Here is a 22,652-nt window from a genome sequence, read left to right as displayed (position 1 = left end):
ATTCAGAAAGGAAGTAAATGGACTAAAATAATTACCAATGATAATTTTACCACAGCACCAGCTTTTCCTCGCTTCTGATTCCCTTTCTAAGCTTTACTTACTGTTAAACATATCTACAAGTTAGTCTTAATTCAAAGCCCTTTACAGAGAATCTTGATTTTGGTAAACATTCATTATTATTGGAAACTCTGTTTATGTAGAATACAATTCCCAGAAAGTTCTACTATTTATATTTTCACAAGACTTAGTAATGTTTAACCTTATAAAAATAAGGTACTTTTGAGATATCAAAGACCATACTAATTATGTCCAGTACAGAACTGGTTAAGAGTAATCTTACTGTCTACCAATTATCTGAAAACTGTTAATCAATGTATGGAAAATAGGACAATCTTAGTTAAATCCATTATCTAGTTAAATAAAAACCTATTCTTTAATGGCTCTAATTAAATCTAACACATGTTGGATAAGTTTTAGAAATGGCTGTGAGACCTGTCCAAGTGAAGTAATTTTTTCTCTTAAAATTAAAAGACAATGGGGTTTAAGGAAAGTAGGGAAATTAATAAATGAATGATTCTGAACTATGAATAAGGTCTTTTAAAAAATGCATTACAGGACATCTGAGTTATAAGAAGAGAAAATCAGTGATGTCCAATTTGCTTGCCTCTGCCTTTTCCTTAGGAAAACACAGAAGAATATGTAGAGGGGAGAGGGGTGGGGGGATGGGTTACCCTGGTGATGGGTATTAAAGAGGGCACGTACTGAATGGAGCACTGGGTGTTATATGCAAACAATGAATCATGGAACACTACATCAAAATCTAATGATGTAATGTATGGTGATTAACATAACATAATAAAAAAAATCAGAAACACTGATCAATCACTTCTTGGCCTTTTGGCTAGGATCAAGTGCAGAAATACTGATCAATAGCTAGATAAAAAGAATTTCTAGTAATCACTATTCAGATGACACCTTAAGGTAAACTGGTGAGTCCTTGGAGAGAGAAAAATCACAGTAAGAATCTTTTCTTAAAAAAAAAAGAAGAAGGTAGCAGGAGGGGAAGAATGAAGGGGGGGAAATCGGAGGGGGAGATGAACCACAAGAGACGATGGACTCTGAAAAACAAACTGAGGGTTCTAGAGGGAAGGGGGGTGGGAGGATGGGTTAGCCTGGTGGTGGGTATTGAGGAGGGCACATTCTGCATGGAGCACTGGGTGTTATGCACAAACAATGAATCATGGAACACTACATCTAAAACTAATGATGTAATGTATGGGGATTAACATAAGAATAAAAAAAATTAAAAATTAAAAAAAAAATCTTTTCTTAAAGAGTAATCTTTTTTTAAAAAAGATTTTATTTATTTATTTTGGAGAGAGAGAGTGTGCACACGTGGCGGGGGGCGGGGGGGGGAAGCAGCAGAGGGAGAGGGACAAGCAGACTCTCTGCTGAGCCGGGAGTCCCAGGATCCCAAGATCATGACCTGTGCAGAAGGTAGACGCTTAACTGACTGAGCCATCCACATGCCCCACAGTGAGAACTTTATAGCCATCAAACCTCTGCTTTTTCCCTGAACTTTAGAGAGCCAAGGCTTCCGTGGACCAACTCATCCACAAACAGGAGCTGTTTTCAAGAACAGCTAGAGCTGTTTTTTTCTCTCTTCTCATTCAAAGGTTTTTCTACATCCATCCTAGGATTATAATTCCTACCTACACATTCCGACTGGAAATGGAAATAGCCATGATGTGACACTTTATTCTTAGGATCATGAAATCAGATAGCTGTGAAAACCAGTAGCCTAGCAAAAACTGTGGGAGGGGGCAGAATAGGTTTAGAACTCCCAAAAGCCCTTTCCCCAAACATAGTAATGTGAATATACCTAATGCTACTGAACTGTACACTTAAAAATGGTGAAGATGGCAAGTTTTATGTGTATTTTACTGAAACTAAAAAGCAAAAGCTAAAGGAAATCATGCCTAAAGAATTACAGGAAACTATGTGAATGAGGTCTTAACAAAGAGAAAATACCAATAAAAAGTCAGGGATTACTAAAAAAGAAGCAAATCGCAAATAGAAATCTGAGTTGAAAAATACAGTAACAAAAAATTCACTACAGGGGCTAATGTAAATAGCAATTTCAGCTGACAGAAATGAGAATCAATGAGGACAGGTCAATTGAGATTGTCCAGTCCGATGAACAGAAAGAAAAAGCAAGGCAAAGAAATGAACAGTGCCTCAGAGACCCATCAGACACTATAAAGACTGCCAACATACTCATAATGGCAGTCTGAGAAAAAGAGGAGAAAGAGAAAGGGGCATAAAGAATACCTGAAAAAATAATAGACATTAACTTATCAATTTGATGAAAACCAGTAATCTACACATCTATGAAGCTCAACAAAAATGAAGTAGATGCAGGGATTAAAACCTAGACCTACCATAGGTCAAACTGTCAAAAGACAAAGACAAAGACAGATTCTTTAAAGCAATGAAAGAAAATACTGCTTTCATTAAACACAAGGAAGCCTCCATAAGATTAACAGCTGACTTTGCTTTAGAAACCATGAGGGATGGAAAGCAGGAAAGGAAATACTGAAAATGCTAAAAGAAAAAAAATCTGTCAAGCAAGAATTTTATATCCAACAAAACTATCCTTCAAAAAATGAAGGAGAAATTAAGGTATTCCCATATAAAAAACACTGAGAATTTATAGCTAGTAGACCACACTACAAGAAATACTAAAGGCTAAAGTGAAAAGACACTAAGCTGTATCTACACAAAGAAACAAAGAACACTAGTTAAAATAATTACATTGATAAATATAAAAGACAGTACAAATATATTTTTTAACTCTGACCTTCTCTTATCTGATTCAAAAGACTTCATAAAGCAATAATTACAGTTGGTTCTCATTACTGATGGTTTCTGCATTTGCAAATTTGCCTAGAATTTATTTATAACTCAAAAATTAATACTTGTGCTTCTGTAGTCATTTGCAGACACAGGAAAACACATAGCCCAAGATGGATGTTCCCAGCTGAGGTCAAACAAGATGATGCTCTGTCTTCTTGTTACAGTTCCCATACTCTAAACAAGTATCCTCCTTTTGCAGCCTATTTAGTGCCATGTTTTTGCACTTCTGTGCTTTTCACTAGTGATTTTGCTGTTTAAAAGACCCCCCCAAAGCAGGACTTAAGTGCTGTCTAGTGTTTGTAAGTGCAAGGCTGTGACGAGCCTTATGGACAAAATACACGTGTTATATAAGCTTCATTTAGGCACGAGTTATAGTGTTGATGGCCATGAGTTCAATGTTAATGAATAAAAACAGTATATATTAAGTAAAGCAACTTTATTTATTTATTTATTTGTTTTTTTTTTTTTTTTTTAAGATTTTATTTATTTGACAGAGAGAGACACAGCGAGAGAGGGAACACAAGCAGGGAGAGTGGGAGAGGGATAAGGAGGCTTCCCGCGGAGCAGGGAGCCCGATGCGGGGCTTGATCCCAGGACCCTGGGATCATGACCTGAGCCGAAGGCAGACACTTAACGACTGAGCCACCCAGGCGCCCCAAGTAAGGCAACTTTAAACAGAAACACAAATAAAACAAGGTTATGAACTGATCAACTGACAAACTGGATGTCAAAGAAGCCTATTTCTCCTCGGAGCAGTAATTCAGTATTCACTAACTCAGTATTTGTGGCAATTTTACAGAACACAATTATGGCAATAATGAGAATAACTGTATATTATTACTGTGTTGATAGGCTTACAGTGTATAGAGATATATTTTGGCAATAGCTATATAAAGGAGGACAGAGAGAAGGGGGGCTTATTTGAAGCTCAGTGTTTATATGTTATTTATGATGTTTAATTTTATGTCAATTTGGAGAGTGTTTTTAGATTAGATTAACAATTAAATCAATTAACTTTGGGTAGACTGCCCTCCACCTTATGGAAGGACTTCATCTAATCAGCTGAAGGTCTGAATAGAACAAAAAGACTGGCCTCCCTGAGCAAGAGAAAATGCTCCAGCAAACTGCCTTTGAACGTCATCTGCCCATCAGTTCTCCTGGGTCTTGGGCCTGCCAGTCCACACTGCAGATTTTGGAATTTCCAGACTCCATAACTGCATAAGCTGATTCCTTATAATAAATCTCTTTACATGGATATAGACAATCTATATCTAAGTCTTATCTCTATATATCCAATAATAGGTACACCTAGGAAAAGATCAACAAGGACATAGAAGATTTAAACAATACTATAAATCAATTAGACATAACAAACATCTAGAGAACAATCCATCCAACAACAGCAGCAGTATACACATTCTTCTCAAGTGCACATGGAACATTCTCAAGAACAGACCATAAGCAATGCCATTAAAAAACACCTAAATTTCAAAGAACTGAAATCATACAAAGTGCAATCTCTGGCCACAATGTGATGAAATCAGAAACGAATAAGGAAAAAAATTGGAAATTCACAAAAATATGAAATTAAACCCTAAATAACCGAAGGGTCAAAAAAAAATCACAAGGAGAGTTGGAAAATATTTTGAGATGAATAAAAACAAAAACATAACTTACTAAAACTTGAGATGCAGCTAAAGTGGTGCTTAAAAGAATATTCATGGCTGTAAAAGCATATATTAAAAAAATTCAAATCAATAACCTTTCCACCTTAAGAAATAGAAAAAGAATAGCAAACTGAACCCAAAGCAAGCAGAAGGAAGGATATAATAAGAGAGTAAATAAACAAAACAGTGAAGACAAAAACAACTGAGAAAATCAATACATCAAAATAGTTCAACAAAACTGACAAACATTTAGCCATATTGACTAAGGAAACCAGGAAGAGCATGCAAATTACTAAAATCAGGAATGACTCAAGCCACATTACTATCAACCTTTTAGAAATAAAAAATACATGAGTATACTATGAACAACTATATGCCAACAAATTCAGTAATCTAAATGAAATGGAAAAATTCCTAGAAAGATACAAACTATCAAAAGTAATTTCTATCAAGAAATAATAGAAAATCTGAACAGATCTTACCACTGCTATTCAACATCATACTGGAGGTGCTAGCCAGGGCAGGTAGGGAAAAAAATTGTATCCAGGTATTCAAACTGGAAAGTAAATGTGTATTTGTATATTACATGACCTTGTACATGGGAAAGCCTAAGGGATCCACTGAAAAAACTACTAGAATAAACAAGTTCTGAAACTTTACAGGATACAAGACCAATATATAAAAATCAATTGTATTTCTTTACAAAAGCTACGAACAATTTGAAAAAGAAATGAAAAAAACAATTTCCAATGGTATAAAAAAGAATAAAACATTTAAGAATAAGTTTAACAAAAGGACCGTAAGACTTACATATTCAAAACCACTTTAAGAAACAAAACAGAGGAACATAGGGGAAGGGAGGGAAAAATAAAACAAGATGAAATCAGAAAGGGAGATTAACCATAAGAGACTCTTAATCATAGGAAACAAACTGAGGGTTGCTGGAGGGCAGGGGTGGGCGGATGGGGTGACTGGGTGACGGGCATTAAGGAGGGCACATGATGTAATGAGAACTGGGTGTTACATACAACTAATGAATCACTGAACTCTACCTCTGAAACTAATAATACACTAGATGTTAATTAATTGAATTTAAACAAAAAAATAAAAATAAAAAAACACCACAAAACATTGTTGAAATAAAATAAAATAAAATAAATTAAATTAAATTAAATAAAAAAGAAGACCTAAATAAATAGAAAGACTCCTATGTTCATGGACTGGAAGAATTACTATTATTACTATGGCAATACTCCCTAAAATGATCTACAGATTCAAAGTAATCCCTATCAAAATCCTAGTTGCCTTTTTTGTAGAAAGTGACAAGCTGATCCTAAAATTCATATGGAAATAGGAAGGACCCAGAATGGCTAACAATCTTGAAAAAGAAGAACAAATCTGGAGGAGTCACACTTCCTGACTTCAAAACCTACAAAATTAAAGATTATGTGGCACTTGGCATAGATGGAAATATAGATCAATGGAATAGAGCTGGGAGTCCAGAAATAAATCCCTGTATTTACAATCAATTGATTTTTCAACAAGGGTAACAACACCATTCCACAGAATAAGAAAAGTATTTAATAAGTGGTGCTTGGGACAACTAGATATCCACATGCAAAAGAATGAAGTTGGATCCCTATGTCTTATACCACATACAAACATTAGATCAAAATGAATTGTAGACCTAAATATAAGAACTAAAACTGTAAAACTCTAAGAAGAAAATATAAGAATTCTCATGACCTTGATGGTTTCTTAGATATAACTCCAAAATCACAAACGATAAAAGAAAAATATAAATAAATTAGACTTTATCAAAATAAAAAATTTTGGTGCTTTAAAGAACACCATCAAAAAGTGAAAAGAAAGCCCACAAAAACTGACGGAAATATTTGCAAATCATGTACCTGAGAAGGTACTTGTATCGAGAATATATATAAAGAACTTAACGAGAGAAAGCCAAATAACCCAGTTAAAAATGGGCAAAGGATTTGAAAAGATAGTTCTATAAAGAAGATATACAAATGGCCAATAAACACATGAAAAGATGCCCAACGTTATTAGTAATTAGGGAAGTAATCAAAACCACAATAAGCTATGGCTTTGCACCTACTAAAACAAATGGATGGCTAAAATAAAAATGAGAGACAGTAACAAGTGTCAATGTGGATAAAGAGAAATTACAACTTTCTTACATTGTTAGTGAAATACTAAAATGATGCAGCGACTCTGGAAAATAGTTTGTAAGTTTCTCAAAATGTAAAATAAGAATTTCCATATGATCCAGCAACTCCATTCCTGGAGAAGTGAAAACCCAAGAGAACTGAAAACCTATGTCTATACACAAACTTGTACATGAATGATTATAGCAGCCTTATACATAATAACGAAGGGTGGGAACAACCCAAATGCCCATCAAGTACTGAATATGTAACAAATGTATCCCACTAATGCAAGATGTTAATAAAAAGGAAAACTGGGGGAGGGAGGGTAAGAAATTAGTGGTTGCCAGGTGCTTGTGGGAGGGGGGATGGAGAGTGGCTATTAATGGGTACATGAGCAATGAATATATTAAAAAACCACAGAATTGTATAATTAAAGGGGTGAATCTTATGGTATGTGAATTATGTCTCAATAAATCTGTTATTAAAAAAAACAAAGGTGGCAGGGGCGCCTGGGTGGCTCAGTTGGTTAAGCAGCTGCGTCAGCTCAGGTCACAATCCCAGGGTCCTGGGATCAAGCCCTGCATCGGGCTCCCTGCTCGGCGGGGAGCCTGCTTCTCCCTCTCCCTCTGCCTGCCTCTCTGCCTACTTGTTCTATCTCTCTGTCAAATAAAAAAATAAAATCTTTAAAAAAAAAAAAACCACAAAAAAACAAAGGTGGCAAATACATTTACAAAAAAGAATACAAAACAATGCAATACTACTGCATACCTATTAAACAAAATCCAATACACTGCATACACCAAATGTTGGTGAGGATGTGGAGCAACAGAAACTGTCATTCATTGCTGGTGGGCATGCAAATGGTACAGCCACTCTGGAAGACAGTTTGATAATTTCTTACAAAATTAAACATGCTCTTACCTTGTGGTCCCAGCAATTGTACTCCCTGGTATTTACCCAAGTGAGCTGAAAACTTATATCCACACAAAAACCTGCACACAAATGTTTACAGTGGCTTTATTCATAATTGACAAAACCTAGAAGTAACTAAGCTGTCCTTCAATAGATAAATGGATAAACCATGGTACATCTATACAATGGAATATTATTCAGTGGTAAAAAAAAATGAACTACCAAGCCACCAAAAAAAAAAAAAAAAAAGGAAAAATCTTAAATGCATATTACTAAGTGAAAACACTACGGACTGTAGAATTCCAACTATATGACATTCTGGAAAAGGCAAAACTATGGAGACAGTAAGAACAGCAGTGATTACTAGAGGTTTGGGGGGGTAGGAATGAACAGATGGAACACATGGGATTTTTAGGGCAATGAAACCATTCTGTATGATCCTATAATGGTAGATACATGTCATTATACACTTATCAAAACCCGCAGAATGTACAACACAAAGTGAGCCCTGATGTAAGCTATGAACTCCAGTTGAAACAACATATTTAATATTGGTTCATCAACTGTGACAAATGTACCACACTAATGCAACATGTTAATAAAAGGGAAAACTGGGGGAGGGAGGATAAGAAGTTATATGGGACTCTGGGTACTTTCTGCTCAATTGTGCTATAAACCTAAAACTGCTAAAAAAAAAAAAAAAAAAGGGGGGGGGGGGGGGGAGGAGGGCTGTTAATTTAAAAAAGGAAATAATATAAAAATTGAAAATGGGTTCTGATAAAGAGAATGTAAAAAAATGAAATCACTTAAAGTAACCAGGTAGTAAGATAAGGATGTGGTAGATTACTTAATTTTGATTTAATAAAGGGAGGAACAATCTATCATATTTCATGTATGATACTGATAATCAGAGAAATTGAGATGTGTGATTTTTAACTTAAAAGTATCACAAGTTGTATAAAAAACAGGATACATGCCTTCTGAACTAACAAACTGTCCATACAGTTAATGACGTAATTCAAAGGAAATAACTAGGACTCCTCAAAAAGGGGGACAAAAAACAGCTGAAAAATAAGATGACAAAAGGCCCAACACAAGTTAGACAATAATTCAAAAAAGCCTACTGAATATTAAAGACTTCCAGGTGGTATCAAAAATTAACCAAAAGTTGATTATATGAAATACTAATAAAACACCCACCTTTTCACCAAGCCATCCACTCCTAGGTATTTATCAAAGAAAAACAGAAGTATAGGTCCATTCAAGACTTGTACATGAGTATTCACAGTAGCTTTATTTGCAATAGCCAAACACTTGAAAAATCCAAATGTTTATCAAAATGTTAATTGATACACCAGTTGTTTTTCTCTTGCTGTTTTCAGTTTTCTCTTTTGTCTTTCAGGATTTTTATCTTATTTACCTATGGATTTCTCTGTGCTTATCCTACATGGAAATTCACTGAGCTCCACAATTGTGTAGATTTATGTTTTTCATCAAATTTGGTAAGTTTTCATCCATTATTCCCTCAAAAATTTTTTCTGCTCCCATTTCCCTGTCCTGTTCAGTTACGCATAGATTGTTTTGCTTAACAGTATCCTACATTTCCCTGTTCATATTAGTCATTTTGTTTTCCTGTTCTTCAGACTGCATAATCTCAATCAATTGATCTTCAAATCCACTGATTGTTTTACCAGTTCTAATCTACTGCTGATGCCCTGTGGTGAATTTTTTGTTTCAGAAGTGGAACTTCTATGTTTAATACCTGGATTATACTTATGATTTCATGATTTACACACATATCAAAATTAATCAAACTGTACATTTTAAATATACCCACTTTCTATATATAATTATACCTCACTACTGTAAAAAAGTAAGTAAAATATACTTAAATCATAATTTTTAAATAGGGTCTGCTGCTTTGGTTTACTTAGTGGCAATCAGTTTACATCACACTCTGAATGCCTATTTCTATTTGTAACTTAAATTGCCCAAAGCTGATCATACATTCTATAGAACATTCAAAGTTTTTCATTTATTTCTGGCAAAAGAGAATCATCAATATAAAAGAAGGTCCTCTAAATTTTGTAAATACTGCCTATTCTTCATATAAAAAATAAGAATATATAATCTATTAAATACTGAAAAATATTTCCCCAAAGGAACAGGATATTTTTGAAAAGTGCTTGCTCCTGAACACCTGGGATATAAAGACTAAACCCAACTCACCATTATTTCTTTTTTTTTTTTTTTTTTTTTTTTAAAGATTTTTTATTTATTTATTTGAGACAGAGAGAATGAGAGACAGAGAGCATGAGAGGGAGGAGGGTCAGAGGGAGAAGCAGACCCCCCGCCGAGCAGGGAGCCCGATGCGGGACTCGATCCCGGGACTCCAGGATCATGACCTGAGCCGAAGGCAGTCGCCCAACCAACTGAGCCACCCAGGCGCCCTCACCATTATTTCTTAATTTATTAGTCAAATTACTATTTCTCAACAATTTACTGTCTCTACTTCTAGCAGGTGTTTTTTTTCCTTTCCTTTTCTTATTTTACTATTGAATCCAGCGGTGGGTCCTTGCCAAGACACACAGCCAGGATTTGGGCCAGAGGTTTTTTTAATGGTCCCCTCATAGAGCATCCCTGAAGATGGAGGGAGAGAAAAAGAAAGTCTTGAAGATTATCTAGTCACAAGTTCATAACAATAATTCCCTCATCCCACTCCAAAATTAATGTTCATGTAAATTTAGCCACACAATCTAATCACTACCAAACTCTAATAATGGGAGTGCTAAATAGGGTAGAAATGAGACACAGCAATTTTGGTTGAGAACATAGCTAAGGTCTGGAGGGCAGTGGACAGTCAGGTGGCGCCTTGTTCATGTGTGTGTGCTGGGGAGGAGTGAGTAGGTAATAGGGGAAAGAAGATAAAAAATGGGAACAGGGTATAAAAAGAGAAGTGGTAACAAAGACATAAAGACATTTTTGTGTAACTTGCAAGTGCCTTGGGCGCTGGTGACAGGGTTTGCCAGCATTGAAAAGTAATGATGAGCAGGTCCTAGTTTCCCTACTGTAGCTTAGTTTGATCATTCAATTGCAGTATTCCCCTTAATCAGAGATAGAAAAGAAATGAAAGGGGGGAAAAATGTGTCTTCACTTACACCTCTCTCATAACATCAGTATTTAAGACATTTTTTTTACTCTGCTGGATCTTAGAATTTATACTGTAAATACAGCCTGTGAGGAGATAAAAAATTAAGGTAACATCCAGAATCTCAGATTTTTCATTAATAAAAGGATGAAGCTGGATTAGATGATTCCCAAATCCCTCTCCTTTGACATTCTTTGACAATAGGTGTAGAGCTTAGACGATCTTATGTCTATTGTATCCAAGTAGTAAATATACACAACTTGATCTAATTACTAAAAGGACCTAATTCTAATTAAATAAGAACTTCAGTTAAAAAAAAGCTTACTAGGTCTATATTAGTGACTTTTCTACTTTGGGGATACCATATATTATTCAGAACTGTAAATATTGCTTATATAGAAAATTGGTAAAGTATCTATGCATTTTGTTAGCCCAATGTATTTCAGAAGTGCTCTTATGTTTTATAACAAAGTCTGAATCTTGCATCAATTATAAATATGATTGCATCTACCTGATAAGAATTCTATAATTTTCTTGAGTTTAGTAATTACATAAAAAGATGACATTTTATTACTATTTAACAACAGACTTATCCAAGTTCTACTGTCTACCAACATTTTTTAATCAATTAGTTGAACCTGTTTTTATGTTCTTCCAATAAATTTTCAAAAGAGGCTCTCTAAATTTTGAGTAAATATTCCTTTGTTGACAACAGTAACTGGATAAATAGGCATCTCCTTCGTGAATAAATATGAAGGTGAGGAGAATCTATAGGCAGAACAAGTATATTCTTTAGTTTACTTGGAGTAACGACTCTATACCTACTATTGTGTTCTTTATATCTAATATATATTGTTCTAATATAAATTAGCTATAAAATAATCTTGTATGAGTGTATTTTATAAATGATATCCAGAAGTCATTTCATTAAAAAGTAGGCTATGTGGAAAGATAAAAAGCCATACTCTTGGATATGCCAGACGCTAATATTCTACTTTAAATATAAGGTGTTGAGTAATTTGTCCTTTTTTTCATTTAGGTGGGTCTAAAGGTGATAGAAATAGCAAGTGGTTTTCAAAATGGACAAAGAAGAAATGTCAGTGGATATTAAATTAAAATAACATCTGTAGAGTACTTTACAGTTTCCAGAGCACTTTTACATATATATCATTTAATTGTTTCAACAATCCGTGAGGGGTAAGAGGTTTTTTACCCAGGACTGGAGCAGGTGGGAGGGAGAAGGAAGTCAGGTACCAAGACACTCATTTCTTCTGTATATGTATTTGCTTCACTCTACAGAACCCCAGTCTATAAGGAACTGATGCTACTTACAACTAAACTACAGTGATAAGTATGTGGCCCCAGGTAGCATTTACTTTGAGGTACCATTTGAGGCTTTAATACTTTTATTTGGAATATTAAGAAATCAATTACCAAAAAAGTGAATACCAACTTCTACCAGGCAAGAAAATATCACCACACCAGCTGCTTGTTACCAAACATCAATTCAATTCAACAAATGTTACTCAATCGCTACAAAGCACTAGATGAAGACCTAAAATATACTGTACAACAAACAGGGGGCTTAATCATCTCCTACCACTTGTGAAGCTGTCTTTGCTGGATTTGTTTCAGGACTCTCAGAGTATGTTGAGAAACTGAAGTATCAGGGATTATTCTCAAATTCTTTTCAACAGGGTAACTGTAACTGTCTAATGAGAAAATCTGTCAGATCATCTGAAAAATGCCCCAATGTAAATTAAACTGGAAGTCAAATAAAGTTATCATCTAAGAAGCCACTAAACTCTTCAATAATGTTCACTATTTTATTGTTCGTAGTACTGATGAGTAAACAAGTTGCTGAGTCAGAACTGCCTTACAGTAAAAACAGGCAAAACCAAACGAAACTCTTATCTCCAAGTTCTGTGGCTTTTAAGTACAACAATTATACTTTTTATTGTCCAAACAGGACCCACTTCTGAGACTAAAAGAGAGTGCAATTGATAATTAGGCATAAAATGGGATTGTCCCAGGCAAACCAGAATGTATGGTCTCCCTGCTTACAAGACACGTGTCCCAGGGTCATCCTGTTCTAAGAAGATTACAAAAACAGGGCGCCTGGGTGGCTCAGTTGGTTAAGCGACTGCCTTCGGCTCAGGTCATGATCCTGGAGTCCCTGGATCGAGTCCCACATCGGGCTCCCTGCTCGGCGGGGAGTCTGCTTCTCCCGCTGACCCTCCCCCCTCTCATGTGCTCTCTCTCATTCTCTCTCTCTCAAATAAATAAATAAAATCTTTAAAAAAAAAAAAAAAAAAGAAGATTACAAAAACAGAAAAGGAACAGGAAGAGGAAACTCAAAGCAAGGAAATAAACAAGGAAAAAAACAAACTTTCACAAAGCAAGTTTTCCCTCAATTTTATAAATCAGTTTGAATATTAGTATTTTCTTTAAACCACAGTAAGGGTTGGGGGGGCAGGGCTAGTAAAATGAGGACTGGTTAAAGTTTATGAAGCAGTCAGGTCCCAGATCCCTTCCCCCATCCCAGCAAAATACTGGTTTATTTTCCTAAGAATATAAAATAAAATAGTCATTCCCTGCCCAAGTGACCCTGGGCACAGCTGAGTAGAGTATGTACTCTACTGAAAACAACAGTTCAGGTGAAGGCATACATCTGGGATGCTGAATGCAGTGGAAGTCCCCACCCTCCCATCTCCCCCCTTGCTTGATTCCCAGGAAGTTAGCAGACCAGCCTTCATTCTAAAGACAAGGGACTTAAGGAGTCCTCTCTGAGAAATCTGACCAGCCTCAAGAGACTGAAGTTAGTGACCTAAGACGTTCCTCAATCAAACAGCCCAGCCAACCCTGTTGTGAAACTCAAGTCAATAAACCCTCCTCAGATGTGCACAGCTGCCAATCAGCATTTCTATTCCTCACTATTAAATATGAACAAACAAAAATTACCAGATATCTAATGGACTCTAATAAAAAAGACAGAGGAAAAAATATATAACAAATAGATTAAAGCAGCTTAAAGAAAAGGAAAAAAATATCTATTAATATCTTTCTCACAAAGAGAATATATTACACTTATGTAACGAGCAAGATACTATAAAAAGAACAAGCAGAGAAATTAAGAAAAAGTTCTTTAAAATAATAAACTCACAGAAGGATTAATAGATAAAGGAAGTCTTCATAAAAAGTATAGCAAAAAAAACAAAAAGGATGAGTAATAGAAAAGATAAGAAAATTAAAGATCTCACATCCAATTAATAGGAGTTCCCAAAAAATGAAGAAAAAAAATCATTAAATTCAAGAAAATTTTAAGGAAATAAAGGACAGGATTTTCCAATTCAAAGAATCTTCAAAGCATCAGCTAAAATGAAAAAAAAAAAAAAAAAGAGAGAGAGAGAACCATGCCAAGGCAGATTACTGTAAAATTTCAGAACATTGGGATAAAGAGCAGATTCTGAAAGTTTTCAGAGAATAAAACAAGTCACAAAAGACAGGATCTGATGGCCTTGGTCTAATCAACAGCAACACAGGAAACTGGAAAACAATGGAGCAATGTCTTCAAAATACTGCAGGAAAATTATGTCCAACCAGAATGCAAACTACCAATCAAGAATAAGGGAAACATAAAGACATTTTCAGATATGCAAACTCTAACCCACCCATGCAAGCCTTCTCAGGAATCTACTGGTAGATTAACACCAAGAAAATGAGAGAATAAAGCAAGAATGAGGAAGACATGGACTAGAGGAAACAGGAAATCCAAAACAGTGGGAGGCGAAGGGAGATCCTACCTAGCAAGACAGCTAGGTACCCGATGTGGACAACAACTAGCTCAAGCTGGAGGTGTGAAGGAGATCAAACTGACAAATGCTTAAAGTGTCTGCAAGTTGGTTTTTTTTTTTTTAAGATTTTATTTATTTGAGAGAGAGTGTACATGTGGGAGCAGGGGGGGGAGGGGCAGAGGGAGAAGGAGAGAGAAACTCAAGCAAACTCTACACTGAGTGTGGAGCCTGATGCAGGGCTTGATCTCATACCCCTGAGACCATGACCTGAACTGAAATCAAGAGTTGGACACTTGGGGCGCCTGGGTGGCTCAGCTGGTTAAGCGACTGCCTTTGGCTCAGGTCATGATCCTGGAGTCAGTCCCAGGATTGAGTCCCGCATCGGGCTCCCTGCTTAGCAGGGAATCTGCTTCTCCCACTGACCCTTCCCCCTCTCGTGTGCTCTCTCATTCTCTCTCTCTCAAATAAAAATCTTAAAAAAAAAAAAAAAGAGTTGGACACTTAACCAACTGTGCCACCCAGGCACCCCACAGTGTCTACTAGTCTTGAAAGGAGACTTAGACAACTGCTGGAAGTAAGGCAGAAGAAACAAGACAACTATTAGCTCTATAAAGATTTTTTTTTTAAATGTGCAGCAAAACAAAAGAAGAACAGGAAAAGAAAAGTGATCATAATTTACCATATGGCTCAGCTGTGAAAAGCACTTACATACTTATAATAATTTAAGTATCTGACAGTGACTTAACAAAATCAGGATACAATTTAGACTGGGAGATTGGGGGTATAAAAAAACGACACAGTGGGGGTGGAGGGAAGAAAGCAAGTGAAATCCTCATCTCTTATACAGAAGAATCAACAGATAATGCCAGAAACTGTATAATCAAGAAGCAGCAGGGGCGCCTGAGTGGCTCAGTCGGTTAAGCGTCTGCCTTCGGCTTGGGTCGTGATCCCGGGGTCCTGGGACCGAGCCCCGCATCGGGCTTCCTGCTCGGCGGGGAGTCTGCTTCTCCCTCTCCCTCTGCCTCTCCCCCAGCTCATGCTCTCTCTCGCTCTCTCTCAAATAAATAAATAAAGTCTTTAAAAAAAAAAAGAAGCAGCAATACAGTCATGTTATTTTGAGAAAGGACAGTTGATTAAACTAAAAGTTAAAGAGGTCAACAAGTAGAAGTAGACATGGGGGACCCCAGGGAGAAGAAGACTTGTTTCCTGTTTTTTGTAATAACCTTATAGAACTACTGGTCTCTAAAAAAAAAACACGTATAAAATTTCAAGTATTTGATAAAAACAAAAAAGAAAAAAGAAATGGAGATTATTAGAGAAAGAAAGAAGAAATCTCAAAGACATTTTAACTTAAATATTAATTTGCTTCAGGTTTTAGTCTGTATCACACTTTTTCCCATGACTAAACCCACATCAATGTATATGCTACTGAATACAATTATCTGCTCTCATCCGCACTCTTCAGGTGTGATCAAAGACAGGGAAGTTTCTAAGTCTTACCTCAAGCAGAGCTGCTGCGGGATCACCCTGTAGACTTTTTCCTAGTTTGTCCACCTCATCTAATAGGAACACGGGATTGTTAACTCCAACAGTCTTCAAGCCATTGATTATACGCCCAGGCATGCTGCCGACATAGGTCCGCCTACAGAAAGCAAGCATCAAGTTAACAAGGTGTCGGGAGGCAAGAGCGGTGTTACTCGGAAATAAAAACTTAAGACTGGGAAAAAGTCATTTAGTTATCACAGTAATGCAGCAAGGAGGTACTATATATTTAAAAAGCTCTATGTTACAACCAAGAGTTAACAGGTCTAATTTTTATTTTCTATTTAATTCAGGCTCTAAGTTTCCCAAGATACTAGAAGAATCTAGTTTTTGCCATTTAGTGAAACTGAGAAACATTATACTTAAATGATTGTAACTTTCACTTTTTAGAATTCCAAAACGTCCAAAGGAGTCTATGACTTTAATTCCCATGCTTTTCATAGTTTCTCGGAGTATCCTCCCACCCCACCCCCCAGCCTCCCACAAGCACCTTTCTACACAATGAAATGGTTGTGCCAGGGCTGGTTAAAACATCATCATCATCTTTATGAAGGAAATCAGAATTGGTTCAAAGGGCCACTCAAAATGCAAAAAAAAAAAAAAAAAAAAAAATCCAAATTCTTTTATTTTAGAGGCAATAGTTTGTTATTACTTATAGTAAGATTCGGGGTCAACAGTATGTATACCAAAATTCTTTTAATTCTGGCCTTTTGAATAAAACTGTGTTCATCCTATGTATATTAACTGGTATAACAACCAAGTTCAGCCAGATATTCTGTTGTGCATTAAAATGTTAGAGGCTCCTTTATCGTGTCGGAACAAGAACCATCTACATAATTATGACAGATCTAGAGGGTGGCATAAAAACAAATGTGTTTGTCAAACTGAAAACAGTTGACTTTTTTTTTTTTACAAAGCCAGCAAAACTTTATTTTAAGCAGCAATTTACTGATTTTAATTACAACCTTGTTGCCAAAGCCATGCGTAAAGCAGATGATGTTTGTGAAAAGACATAAAAGGGTGTCTACCTACACAAGAAACTGATCAAATGGTGACTGTTACAGCAACAGTTATCTTAGGGTGGGCACAAAGCCGATCCACAGAGCAGGCCTCAGTTTCACCACATGACTGTATAAAGTAGGACAGAGTAAATAGAGCGACCTTTGAAAAGACAAGCAAGCCTTCCAAATATTGTGGGAATGCCTTACATCCAGAGAGGGTGACCGAGGCACTGGAACCAAACACAATAAACACTGTCATATTACAATAAGGAGTCAGCACATTCAAGATTTCAGAATGGGATACAGGAAGGACGAGACTCAAAATTATTAAGTCTCTCAAATTATTTCTCTAGAGAATGTACAGATTTGCCAGTATTCTGTGAGTAAGTAGGGAAGGGAAATTGAAAACAAAACAAAACACTGCAAAGCCTCCAAGGGTCATTTCTTACTGCATCAACTTCTTTCTTTTTCTTACGGTTTTTGACAGGTAGATTTCAAAAACAGGTATTGACAATTCTAGACCTAAAGTCATGGAGAGAAAATAATATTCTAGGCAGGTGCCCTTTCTAAAGAATGAGAAATCTAGATCCTAGTCTATATACAAACAATTCCTCCTAAACCTTTCATTGCTTCCCAGAGCCTAGGGAATAAATCCAAATTCCTTTGTCTGGAATTCAAGGCTCTTCACGATGCAGTCCCCACCAGTCTTCCTAACCTGCTGCCATTACGCTCTTGCTTTATCTAAAATCACAATCCTATTATACCCCTTGGGCTTTTTTAACCTCTGTTAATATGGTAGCTTCCTGCCCTTAATACTCTCCCTGCATATGTAAGTCCAGAAATTCTAAACAACTTTTCCTGACCATCTCTCACAATATGATCTTTCCAATAATGCAATGTCTACAGCATTTACTGCCTGCAATTCATCTGATGAAGTTACAACCTAGTTTTTATTTATGGGTACCAAGTACACAGCCTCTTCTAAAAGAGCTAGTGAGCACTCTGAGACAGAGAGTGAGTCTTACTACAGAGCTGATCCTCGATATAGAGCTGTCAGATTGTTCTCCAAACAGAAGCTTGTTTTCCCAATTTAAGGACATCAGATCAACCATGCCAGCACCCAAAGTATCTTTCTATCACCACTGTGAAGGCCATACAAGTCTCTGAATACTGCTTTAAACAAACTACTTGACCTAAGTCTCAGTTTCCTTATCTGTAAAATGGACATAATAACAGTGTCAACCTAATGAATTATATGATTACAAGAACATTACAGGTCAAGTACACAGCAGAGTGCCTGGCTCACAGTAAGCTTTCAAAAGATGTTCATTGTTGTTAATGTCTTTCCAGAGCACCAAGCACACTCAATGTCCTAGTGTTCCTCAATCACAAGTGACATCCCCCAAATGTGTACCACTAGTCTAGAGGTCAAACAAAGAAGAGAACCATTACATAGGGCCTATAAGCTGTGGAAAATATCTATAATGTGCTATCTTTGGCCAGAAGATATGGTAGCCTGCTATCCACTGACTAAGGATACAGAATAAACCTTTGGAATATGAATCAGATGGTGAAAAATGTAGTAATACACAAAATAAAAATGTTCTCATTCAACATCACCCAATATAACCACTTTTAAAAAATATATTAGCATATCAAAATAACCTCCTGAGAAACTACATAGGTAGGAAATTAATGAAATACTCTTACAAACTGCAACTTTTTTGAGGGCAAAATACATATTTTTCCATGTCCTTCCTCATGATATAACATCTAGAAAGCAACACAGCACAATACAGGGAAGTTTGCAAAGAATGTATTTCTTCAATTCCTTATTATTCAGCCTAAATACATGATTACCTAGAAGTTTTTCTTAAAATTGAAGTACACAAGTTAATTTAAAAAATATATGAATTTCTATTTTTCTTGTAATTGATACAGGCAGTTCATAGGTTTATCAGGACAATTCAACTAATGTATGACATAAACAAAACTATTAAGTGTCTCCATAGTTCAAAATGTTAAGTTACAAGATCAGCATTTTTCATTTTCCAAAATATAGTCTGGTTTATGCTTCAAAAACAACTACAAACAATTATAATATCATGTATTTACAGCTCCATGGTAATCAACTACTTTACTACTCTGTGCCTGGATATCTTCAAATCTACTGTAAGCGAAAAGGCTGGTCAGCCTATCACTGTCACTGACATCTAAATATCAGGAACAGATGTGTATTTACTCACCTCTTTCCCAATGTTTAAAGAAGGGGGAAAATAGGCATTTTACCATCCCCTTTTCATGCCTGCTCAATTAAGGAGCTCCAATGTGCTACGGTGCAAACTACTAAAGCAATACTTAGGAAGAATTTGTAATATAAAAAATGTATGTTATAATGTTAAGTGGAAAGAGTAGAATTACAATTACTTAAAAAAAGGATAAAAGCTGCCCAATGAAAAGTCTGGCAGGAAATAAAATGTTAACAGTGATTATCTTTGTGTATGGTATAAAACATGAGAATTTTTTTTCCTTTTTAAAAAAATTTCCAGAGTTTCTACCAAGGGTGTATATATCTCTCTCCAACTGGGAAAAGTAATAAGGCTTAAAAGAGATTCTAATGATCTCAAAAGAAAAACAGTCTTTAAGGAACTAAAAATAGTCTTTAATATAACATGTCTAAACAAATCAAATTCTTATTCTTAGAGCAGTCATTCCTAAATCTTTTTATGTACTCATTTGTACGGATGCACTCATTTAAAGGACTGCAAGACTTCCAAAATATAATTATGTTTTAATCTTATTTGAATTCACAAAGCACTCAGAGAGCGCTTACCATGTTTGACACTGTGCTGTGAGCACAGAGTGTTACAAAGTAAGACAAGCTAAAAACCCTATTCTACAGAGTTCATACCTTTTGAATATTTATGGCTTATCTCTACAGTAATGTATTACAAATGCCAGAGGCCTATAATATTTAATCATTAAAAGAAAACACTGGACAATAAGTGGTCAGTTTAGAGAAGAGTAAGATCATAACTGCACATATATTAATGGAGAAACCCTTGAATTGGGGCTAAAAATAAAATTAACTTTAAAGAGGCAAAGAAGAGCTATATGCAAATACAGGTTATGAGGATAGTGAGTAAACCATAACATGTCTGGCATACTATGCTAAAAATATATTAAAAGCTTGCTACTTTGGTTATTTTCCCTTTGTGGAGACTAATAATGAAACAGCTAATTTATTTAAAACATCACCATTTCAGGTTCATGAAGATGTATCGTGGAAAGCAAAAGTTCATGTTTCTTCTCATCTTGTTTGAGCCAAAGATTCCTTGCAATATCATTTTATTATCTGAACAAAGAGTTGGCAAACCACTTCCAAAGAGTTACTACCAATAATAACTTGAGACACATCATAGCAATAAGTATATTTCACCAAGAAACAACTAATGAAAAACGATTACACAAACATGATTTCATAAAACTTCATCCTGTTATATTTGTTATGAACTAATTTAAATTCTTTAAATGTAATATTTAAATATAAAAATGCTAAGCTGTAAAAACTGATAGTAACAGAGATTCTGTGGCTTATGAAAGTGAACAGAAAAGCCCCAATGGAGACAAACCCAAATGAGAAATGTTGAGAAGACTGAAAAACTGTATTAGTTAATATGGAGCATAAACATGACTCTTCTTTCTTTAAGCCACTCAATATAAACAAAAACAATGGGCCAATGTAAAGTCAGATTACGATTTTCCAAGTTTAAGATTTAAATGTAAACCAAGTCTTTCTTTTGATTCCCCATCTCCCACTTCATTATCATTGAACTCTAAAACATACATCTTTGTTTTTAAAATCAATTCCTAACAGCACCTTCCTTCATATAAACAGGTATTTCTAGCAAAAGGATGGAGTTCTGAGCATGGGAAAAATAGGGAAAGTGAATGACAAAATCAAAAGAATAAGCAAGGAAGATAATATAAAGCAGCTCTGTTTTTCCCTGATTATTTTAAGACTGCAGAACAGTGATGCCTACTCAGAGGCTGACGAAAAACAAAACTTTGCATGAACTCTAATTGCGAGCATGTGACCAGTACTTAAATGCCAAGACCTGGGTGTTTCCAAAATGCTTCAACTGTCACGTGGAACCACTTGTTCTCACAAACTCCACCCCATGATTGTGCTATAAGCTACTGTTCTTCCTCCCCTTCTATTCACCTCCAACCCACAGCTCTGACATAAGCCCATACTCTGTTCTCAACCTGTGCTCTCCTTAATGACCACATACCACTCTGCACCTGCTTCCCTGTTGGTTTTCAAATACAAATTTTCTACAGGCTTTGATGCCTTGGGAGGGTCGGTCTGCTGTAGTGTTTAGTGAAACACCTAGTACAGTGATGGTGAGGGAGTACTTACCAGCAGGCACAGAATGACTCAGACTAATCCATGTACCCTTTATTTGGCAATGATCACAGCCTCTATGCATGCCATACATTCCTAAAAAGCTTATATTTACACATATTTTTTAGGCAAATACACAGCTTCGTTTTACAAAAGACTCAGATTCAATTTTCTTAATGATACATATGTGGAAGTACACTCGAACAGATTTTATGTCTAACAGTATCAGTAAAGACTTAAGACAGAGCTCTGCTTGAAACCAACAACATTCATAAGAAGTGGTGAGAACTATGACATTACATATTGCCCACCAATTGTCATCACAAAAATACATTTCTCCACAATTCTGCCACATAAATTAAATAATAATGCCAAGAACAGGATATTTTTAAGTATTATGTAAAAATCTGATTGAATTTTATAAAAAGTCACTGAAGCTTTTAAATGTAAACTTGCCCTCCTGAGAATTTAAAATTAAAATAATAATTAAAGCTAATTTTTATCAAATGCTTACTACTGTGTGTCAGGCACTAAGTAAAGTTTTCCAAGGCTTACTGAATAAGCAATACCAACATGGCAAGAAAGAGGACAAATTACCTACATGTCATGTGTTCATGACATTAATTTCACGACAATAATTCCACAAATTCCCTCTCTAAATTCCATCAAACACTCACGCAATACTATGCTACAGATATCAAAAGAAAGAAGTGAACTAAAACAACTCTGAATGCATGAATTAAGTCCCTTGAATGGGAAACATCTCCCAAAAGCTCTCTAGCTAAAATAAAAAGATTCAGGCTCTAGATCCAGTTTCTCCAAGATCGGTACAAGGTGCCAATTTCTTTACAAAAGCAAAGCACAGCCTCTAGTGGCACATGTGAGAATAAGTCTAAGTGACAACAGTAGTTGGAAACTGCCAGAAACAATGACCCAGATCAATTCCCTAACCTAATCTGCAGCCCTCACTGCTTATTTATTGAAATCTTGGAATGATTTTTCTTTAATGCATAAGAATTGTAAACAAGAAAAGAGAAAAAGAACCACTGTTCATGGAAGTTTGTGAAACAGTTTCCCATCCCTGCCTAAGGCCAAT

General features: G+C 35.7%; 1 protein-coding gene across 2 annotated transcripts in view; it reads right to left on the bottom strand.

The window, feature by feature from the left end:
- LONP2 (lon peptidase 2, peroxisomal) overlaps positions 1-22,652 on the bottom strand; it is a 100,711-nt gene that overhangs the window by 43,098 nt on the left and 34,961 nt on the right. For both annotated transcript variants that reach the window (XM_021705833.2, XM_044922084.1), the window contains one exon: positions 16,106-16,247. In XM_021705833.2, coding sequence (XP_021561508.1) covers positions 16,106-16,247 — 142 coding nt within the window. The remainder of the gene's footprint in view (positions 1-16,105; positions 16,248-22,652) is intronic.

The sequence above is a fragment of the Neomonachus schauinslandi genome, chromosome 16 (assembly GCF_002201575.2).
Source record: "Neomonachus schauinslandi chromosome 16, ASM220157v2, whole genome shotgun sequence".
Classification (NCBI taxonomy): Eukaryota; Metazoa; Chordata; class Mammalia; order Carnivora; family Phocidae; genus Neomonachus; species Neomonachus schauinslandi.
The sequence above is the reverse complement of the archived record's forward strand: the minus strand, read 5'-3'. Positions and strand labels throughout refer to the sequence as shown.